Below are 9,002 nucleotides of genomic sequence, written 5' to 3'. Positions count from 1 at the left end.
TTGTAAATTTTGGTCAATGACATGAGACAAAGTATATGTGAACTGCTGTATGAAAAGTGAATTTACTCTGTAAATCTTCACCCAAATCCTAATAAAAATATAAAGAATGAAGGGAGTAATGCTGACTCTACTGTGATGATGGAATAAGGCAATGTCCTGTGTGCACAGGGTCGCCATGAGCCGGAGCCGACTCGACAGCATCTAACAACAATGGTATGTAGTTGCTCAGTAAATTACAGATGTTATTAATACTACAGACAGACTCATTCTGAAAGTGTGACTGTAAACATGTTTAACCGTGTTATTATTGGCACTGTGATATAAATACATTAAAATAAATAATTTGGGTTGGGCAGCAGAAACCGCTAATTGAACAATGAAATACGATTATAAACATGATTTGAAAGAACAGTCTATAGAAGCATTTTATCTCAAACAGAAAGGACAGTCTACTACAGCCCTAACACTGCACCTGTATTCATATTAAATCATATTACTGCTGTCCTGAGGAAGGACAGATGTGACAAATACGGAAATCTACCAATAGCATGACGGTTTTAAGTGTCTACACACACACACTCGGGACAGTAGAAAGGATTCTGGACTCTGAGACAGGAATCCTGGGTTCTATTCCATTCTCTAATTAGTTGTGTGATAACAGGCTACTCACATCACAATTCTGCATGTCTATTTCCATCTGTTAAAAAATCAACAGGGAGGGTGGGATAGGGAAGGGGGAGATAGACAAAGTATCTGGTAACCATTAACATGCTGAGTCCAGGAGCTAAGAATTTCAGTAAGCTGCTTTTGGGGAGGTCCCCTCACATGACCTCACAGGAGTCTTGGAAGTACAGTAGTTAAGCACTTAGCTGCTGATTGAAAGGTCAGAGGTTCCAACCAACCAGCTGCTTCATGTGAGAAACATGAGGCAGTCTGCTTCCAATGCAGACTGGCAGCCTTGGAAACCCATGGGGCAGTTCTCCTCTGTCATATAGGGTCGCTAGGAGTCTGGTAGCATAGTGCCTAAGGCACTTGACTGCTAACCAGAAAGCTGGCGGTTCAAACCCACCAGCCACTCCTCGGAAGGAAGATGGGGCAATCTACTTCCGTAGTGATACTGGCTCGGAAACCCAAGGAGGGGTCGCTATGAGTCGGGGCCGACTCAGCGGCACATAACAACAACAACAACAGGAGTCGGACTCAACTAGATAGCAATAGTTTTATTTTCCCTCCATGACCACTAGATGACAGTCTTCCTCGGTCCTTACCTGCTTCTGCCGGTCCAGCTCTGCCTCGAGTTCTTGTTTAGATGCTCTGTGCTGAGCTATTTGGTCTTGTAGGTCTTGTAACTGCTCCCTCGCTGCTTCTGCTTCATGAGCTTGTTGAGCCTCCACATCCTACAAACATGAACCTCACATGTGAAAGCAGTAAGTGACTGTTCGGGTCAACACTTACCAAGCCACCAACACATGCCACAAACCGGGCTTAGTGGCAACTGGAAGGATGAAGACAAGGGAGGCTCAGTCTCAGCCTATGAGGTGCATTGAAACTGACACCTTCACTCCACAAGATGATAGAGTGACAGGAATGAACAACACTACAGCAGCCACAGCTTGTCATCTGCTTGGTTTCATGACGAGTAGGAGCAGAAAGGGGCTTGGGGAGGTTTATGTCTACTTGAAAGCTAACGACTTCTAAGAGAGCAGAAACAGAACAACCGCCTGATGATGAAAGTCGCTGAGTCGGTTCCTGAAACTGCAGGTTATAATGAGTATTTTGTGAGCACCAGTGATCAATGTGAATGGCGCTCACACTGTCTGAGGCCAGCACGTTGTTGTCTCCTGAGCTTTAGTACTATGGTCTTTTTTCATAACTTCCCATAGTTCTTACCCCTTCACTTTGGTGTTACTACTCTCACTTCTAAACTCAAAAAGCACCTGGAGGATTTCCTGCAAAATCTTAATTCTTTGCCAAAGAAACTGGCTCAAGGTTTCTGTTTTCCCCATCTGTTTTTAAGCATAAGACATACGCAGGCCTGAATGATGCATGGCACACGGCATATGGCAGGCACTGTGTAATTAATATCCACTGAATGAATGAATCTGGTGGCCTATGTTTCTTATCCTTATTCCTGTAAACTTACAGTCCATCAGTGGACAAGAACTCTACTGCTTAGGCTCTACTTCTCCATGGTGACCACTGTTCCACCAGGAGGTTCCCTCACGCTCCTTCCTAAAGCCAAGGTGCAGACTCCATCACCTAGTGAACGGTCATTCGCTGGGGGTAAAGGGCCGTCGGTGATCCGCAGGGAACCGTACCTGTAGTTCAGACCGCAGCTGGTGGATGTGGCCCAGCAGCTTCTGAATCTCTTCCCTCTGCATCTCCTTCTCGTGTCGAAGTTCCTCTAGCTCCATGCTGCTGGCAGCACTGCTGTCTAGGCCTTCAAAACCGGAGCCTTCCTTTAAGCTGTTAATCAATTTTTCTTTAGACTATTATAGAAAGAGAAATGTGTAAGGAAAGCAGAGATCAGCTTGCACGCTAAATACTGTAATTTTGGTTTATTTTTTTTAATTTGAGCAGAAACTAAGGCCCGATGGCAGTATTCCAATCACATCCTTCATCAACGGGTGCTCACAGATGGGTAAATCCACAAGGATGACAATGCATCAGAGCCTGCCTGACAACATGTTATTCAAGGAGGCTTTGTGGCACAGGGTATGACTTGGCTGCTAATTGAAAGGTCAGCAGTTGGAAATGACCAGTGGGAGAAAACACCTAGTGATCTGCTCCTGGAGAGATCACAGCCTATGAAACCCCATGGGGCAGATCAACTCTGTCCTGCAGGGTCACTATGACTTGCAATCAACTCCATGGCACACAGTAAGAAGTTATTTTTAATAGTCAAAAAACAAAGTCCTCCCAACCCCACATCTCTGCCTAGCTACTATCCCTTCCTTATGTTCACAGCCAAGCTGTCACAATCTTTATAGCTTCGTCTCCCAATTCACACTCAAAATGCCCTTTGAGAGGTCCCTAGGAAACTTCTTGCTGCCAAATTCCAGACCCTGCCCTGTCCTGATCACATTCAAGCTCCCGGTCATATCTGCCCATCACTGTCCCTTGGATACTCTCCCTGCTGGATCCCCTGGGTAGGACCGGTCTCTCCTGGCTCTCCTCTAGCCTCTAACTTCTCTTAGTTTCTTTCTTCTAGGCTCTTCTTCCTTCGCCCAAGGGTTAAATACTGATGCTTAAAACTGTGTTCTTCGACCTCAGCCTTCTCCCCTCTCAGGCTAGTACCATTCTTGGGCAATCTTATCTATACTCCTCTTCCACATGGGCACTTCCACACGGCCAATGGCCAGACCTCTCTGCTGAGCTTCAGGCCTGAATTTCTAGTCTTCCTGATGCTTTCATCTCAATGACACAACATTTTTGCAAACTCACTGTAATTTTTTACCATCTCCTTCAACCCTAATCTGTTTCCTCTTTACAATGCAAGGGAACATCACTCACACAGTCCTTCAAACCACAAATGTGGAAGGCATCCTAGAGTCAGCTGACCTTTTTCTGCTCCCTGCAATGAAATCCCCAAGTGTTCTATGTACACCTCCTCCACATCTGTTCCATGTGTGTCATCCTCACTGGCATCACCTTAGATCAAGCCCTCAGTATTTCTTACCAGTCTTCTTACAGTTATCTCTTCACCACCAACCAAAAAAAAGCAAACCAAACTCTGCCATCAAGTCAAATCCAACTCACAGCCACCCCTCCTTGGGTTTCCAAGGCCCTATCTCTATGGATGCAGATTGCCCAGTCTTCCTTCCAAAGAGTGGCTGGTGGGTTTGAACCACCAGCCTTATGGTTAGCAGTGCCTTAGGCACTACGCCACCAGAGCTCCCCTTCATCACCTACATGCTTCCATTCCTCATTCTTTCAATTCATCCAGCAGTAACTTACTAAGCACCTGCTGTGGGCCAGGCAGTGTGCTGGGGCTACGACAACACACAAGATAGAGGCCCAGCTCTCCACTGAGCTCCTCACTGCTGCCACAGTTTTTACACCCAACCCTCATCATGTCACTTGATTTCTTTACCCTCCACCCCCTTCATCTATGAGATCAAATCAAAACTCCTTTGCAGAGTTTTAAAAAAGCCCTTCATGATCTGGCTTTTACCTGCCACTGAGTTTTATCTCTACACTTTAAGCGAAGCCAGGTGCCAGGGGCTTTTGGAAGCAGCTTTAAGGGGTGGCCTGGAAGCGGAGCTAGGTGCTGGGGGCTTTTGGAAGTGGCTTTAAAGGGCGGTCCAGAAGCAGAGCCGAGCACTGGGGACTTTTAGAAGCAGCTTTAAGGGGCAGCCCAGAAGTGGAACTGGTCACCAGGGGCTTCTGGACGCAGCTTTAAGGGGTGGCCCAGAAGCAGAGCTTGGTGCCTGGGCTTTTGGAAGAGGCTTTAAAGGGCAGCCTGGAAGTGGAGCTGGGTGCCAAAGGCTTTTGGAGTAGCTTTAAGGGAGGTTAGGAAGGAGAACTGGGCGCGGGGTTTGGAGCGGCTTTAAGGGAGACTAGGAAGTGAGTGGAGTGGTTTGGAACAGCTAAGGGAGACGAACTTCTCTGTCAGTTTGTCGTAGTTGCTCACAGGTTACTGTGAGGCTGGAGGCTATGCCACAGGTGTTGCAAATGTCAGCAGGGTCACCCATGGTGCACAGGTTTCAGCAGAGCTCCCAGACTAGGACAGACTTGGAAGCAGGAAGGAGCCATCTACTTCTCAAAGAACGGGCCAATGAAAACCTTATGAATAGCAGCAATATACTGTCTGATATATTACTAAAAAAACTTTACGAATAGCCCTGAAACACTGTCAATATAGTGTCAGAAGATGAGCCCATCAGGTCAGAAGGCACTCAAAATATGACTGGGGAAGAGTTGCCTACTCAGAGTAGAGCTGACCTTAATGATATGGATGGAGTAAAGCTTTCGGGACCTCCACTGGCTGATGTGGCAAGACTCAACATGATAAGAAACAGCTGCAAACATCCATTAATAATTGGAACATGGAATGTACAAAGTATGAATCCAGGAAAATTGGAAGTTGTCAAGAAAGAAATGGAACACATAAAGATCGATATCCTAGGCATCAGTGAGCCGAAATGGACTGGTTTTGGCCATTCTGAATCAGACAACCATATGATCTACTATGTCAGAAATGACAGGCTGAAGAGGAATGGTGTGGCATTCATCATCACAAATAATGTTTCAGGACCTGTTCTGAAGTATAATGCTGTCAGTGATAGGATAGTATCTACACCTACAAGGAAGACCTGTTACTACCACTATCATTCAAATATACACACCAACCACCAAAGCCAAAGATGAGGAAACTGAATACTTTTACCAATTTCTGCAGTCTGAACTTGACCAAACATGCAATCAAGATGTGTTGATTATCACTGGTGACTGGAATGTCAAAGCTGGAAACAAAGATGAATCACTCACTGGTAGGTGGAAAATACGGCCTTGGTGACAGAAATAATGCTGGAGATAGCAATGATAGAATTTTGCAAAATCAATGACTTACTCATCACAAATATCTTTTTACAACAATACAAACAGTGGCTATACACATGGACTTCACTGGAATCAGATTAAGTACATTTGTGGCAAGAGGTGATGGAGAAGTTCAGTATTTTCAGCCAAAACAAGGCCAGCAGCTGATTGTGGAATAGACCATCAACTGTTCATACGCAACTTCAAGGTGAAGTTGAAGACAATTAAAACAAGTCCACGAGAGCAAAAATATGACCTTGATTACATCCCTCCTGAATTTAGAGACCATCTAAATTATAGATTTGATGCACTCAACACCAATGACCGAAAACCAGAGGAATTATGGGATGACATCAAGAACATCCTACTTCCGTAGTGATACTGCCTCGGCAACCCAAGGAGGGGTCGCTATGAGTGGGGCCGACTTGACGGCACATAACAACAACAACAACAACAACAACATCAAGAACATGGTTAGGCAATCTACTTCCGTAGTGATACTGCCTCGTCAACCCAAGGAGGGGTCGCTATGAGTCGGGTCCAACTTGACAGCACACAACAACAACAAATCAAGAACATCATCCATGAAGAAAGCAAAAGGTCATTCAAAAGACAGGAAAGGAAGAAAAGACCAAAATGGATGTCAGAAGAGACTCTGAAACTTGCCCTTGAATAGAGAGTAGCCAAAGCAAATGGAAGAAATGACAAGATAAAAGAGCTGAACAGAATATTTCAAAGATAGCTTGAGCACACAGAGCCAATTACTATAATGAACTGCGCAAACTTTACCTGGAATTAGAAAACCAAAAGGGAAGGACACACTTGGCATTTCTTAAGCTGAAAGAACTGAAGAAAAAATTTAAGCCTCGAGTTGCAATATACAAAGATTCTATGGACAAAATATTTAATGATGCAAGAAACATCAAAAGAAGATGGAAGGAACATACAGAGTCACTGTACCAAAAAGAATTGGCCGATGTTCATCCATTTCAGCATATGACCAAGAACCAATGGTACTGAAGGAACAAGCTGAGGATGCCCTGGAGGAATCGGCAAAAAACAAAGCTTCAAGAATTGAAGGAATACCCACTGAAATGTTTCAACAAACAGATGCCATGCTGGAGGCACTCACTCAGCAATGCCAAGAGATCTGGAAGACAACCACCTGGCTGACTGGAAGAGATCTGTATTTGTACTATATTTGTATCTATATTTGTTCCAAAGAAAGGTGATCCCATGGAATGTGGAAATTATCAAACAATATCATTAATATCATATGCCAAGTAAAATCTTACTGAAGATAATTCAAAAATGGTTGCAGCAGTATATTGACAGAGACCTTCCAGAAATGCAAGCTGGATCCAGAAGAGGATGTGAAATGAGAAATATCATTGCTGATGTCAGATGGAAAGCTAAGAATACCAGAAAGATGTTTACTTATGTTTTATTGACAACACAAAAGCATCAGATTGTGTGAATCATAAAAAATTATGGATAACATTGAGAAGAATGAGAATTCCAGAACACTTGGTTGTACTCATGAGGAACCTGTACACAGACCAGAAGCCTATCATTTGAACAGAACAAGGAGATACTGCATGATTTGAAATCAAGAAGGGAGTGCGTCAGCGTTGTATCTTTTCACCATACTTATTCAATTTGTATGCTGAGCAAATAATCTGAGAAGCTGGATTATATGTAGAATGTGGCATCAGGATTGAAGTAAGACTCATTAACAACCTGCGATACAAAGATGATACAACTTTGCCTGCTGAAAATGTGGAGGTCTTAAAGCACTTGCTGAAGAAGACTGAAGACTACAGTCTGCAATATACATTACACCTCAATATAAAACCAAACAAACCAAACTCACTGCCATTGAGTCATATCTGACTCATAGTGATCCTTCTTTGGGTTTCCCAGCCAGTATCACTAAGGAAGTAGATTGCCCAACCTTCCTTCCGAGGAGTGGCTGGTGGATTTGAACTGCCAGCCTTCTGGTTAGCAGTCAAATGTCTTAGGTACTACACCACCAGAGCTCCCACCTCAATATAAAGGAAATAAAAATACTCACAACTGGACCAATAAGCAGCACCACAAATAACAGAAAAAAGATTGAAATTGTCAAAAACTTCATATTATTTGGTTCCACAATCAACACCAATGGAAGCAGCATTTGAAACATCAGATGATGGATTCGGATTCCAGAGACCTAATAGGCTCCATTTGCCAAGGATAGTAGGGACATATGGGAGGCAGACAACAGGAAAGGACACAGGTGGTGAGTGTATAAGTGCTGCCAACTACTGAATAGAGGAGCACAGCACAGTACCCTGCTTAAGTAGATAACATACAAACAAAACAAAGAAAACAAAAATCATGGGGAAGTCACTCCAACACACAATCACAACTAAATATAAACACGCAAATGTCACAATGCCTCAGAGACAACAGAGCATCACAGTCAACACAACGAAGATAAAGCTGGAGAAACAAGGGACCAGGACACAGACCCAAAACACATCCCTGAAGAAGATGCAGCATTAGAACTCCCTGATAAGGAATTCAAAAGAATTATATTTAGGTATCTTCAATGACTTGAGAGACAGATCAAGGAAAACACTGACAAAATTGAGGAAAACACAGAGAAAACCCTAGAACAATTTTGAAAGGCAATACAAGAACAAAATGATTAAAAAAAGAGAAAAATTAGAGATGATACAAAATCTACCGACAGAAATCCAGAAGATTAATACTGAATTGTCAGAAATAACACATTGAATGGGCAAAGGAGTAGAACTGAATCAAAGGAAGATAGAATTAGTGAGATTTAAGGACAATACCTCAATACTTCTTTGGAAAGGGATCAATCAGAAAAAAGAGCAAAACAAAATGAAGAAAACCTAAGGCTCACGTGGAGATCATCAAAAGGAAAAACCTACATGTAATCAGAATTCCAGAACAGGAAGAGACAAATAAAACCAAAGAGAAAATTATTGAAGATTTGTTGGAAGAGAATTTTCCTGGTATGATGAAAGATGAGAATACATCCATTCAAGAAGTCCAACAAACCCCAAACAGGACAGACCCCAAAAGAAAATCACCAAGACATATCATCATCAAACTCACCAAAACCAAAGACAAAAAAAGAATCATGAGAGCAGCACAGTAAGACTAAGCTCAGATTTCTCAGCAGAAACCATGCACAAGAAGACAATGGCATGGTATGTATAAAACCCTGAAAGAAAATACTTTCCAACCAAGAATTATATACCCAGCAAAACTGTCCCTCAAATGTGATGGTGAAATTAGGACATTTCTAGATAAGCAGAAATTATGGGAATTTGTTAAAACCAGACCAACCTTACAAGAGATGCTAAAGGGAGTCCTTTGGACAGAGAACCAACAACAGCAAACAACAACTGACCATTAACACACATGATGACATAACACAGAAACCA

The 9,002-nt window shown here is 43.0% G+C and overlaps 1 protein-coding gene across 1 annotated transcript in view; it reads right to left on the bottom strand.

Annotated features, from left to right (window-relative positions):
• Positions 1–9,002, bottom strand: part of GOLGA5 (golgin A5) — a 62,763-nt gene that overhangs the window by 33,184 nt on the left and 20,577 nt on the right. The window contains exons 6-7 of the mRNA XM_007944501.2: positions 2,319–2,489; positions 1,269–1,397 (exon numbers count right to left, since the gene is read on the bottom strand). Of these exons, the coding sequence (XP_007942692.1) occupies positions 1,269–1,397; positions 2,319–2,489 (300 nt within the window). The remainder of the gene's footprint in view (positions 1–1,268; positions 1,398–2,318; positions 2,490–9,002) is intronic.

Source organism: Orycteropus afer, unplaced genomic scaffold (assembly GCF_000298275.1).
Source record: "Orycteropus afer afer isolate SDZICR_OR568_19922 unplaced genomic scaffold, OryAfe1.0 scaffold00127, whole genome shotgun sequence".
NCBI classification, from domain to species: domain Eukaryota; kingdom Metazoa; phylum Chordata; class Mammalia; order Tubulidentata; family Orycteropodidae; genus Orycteropus; species Orycteropus afer.
The sequence above is the reverse complement of the archived record's forward strand: the minus strand, read 5'-3'. Positions and strand labels throughout refer to the sequence as shown.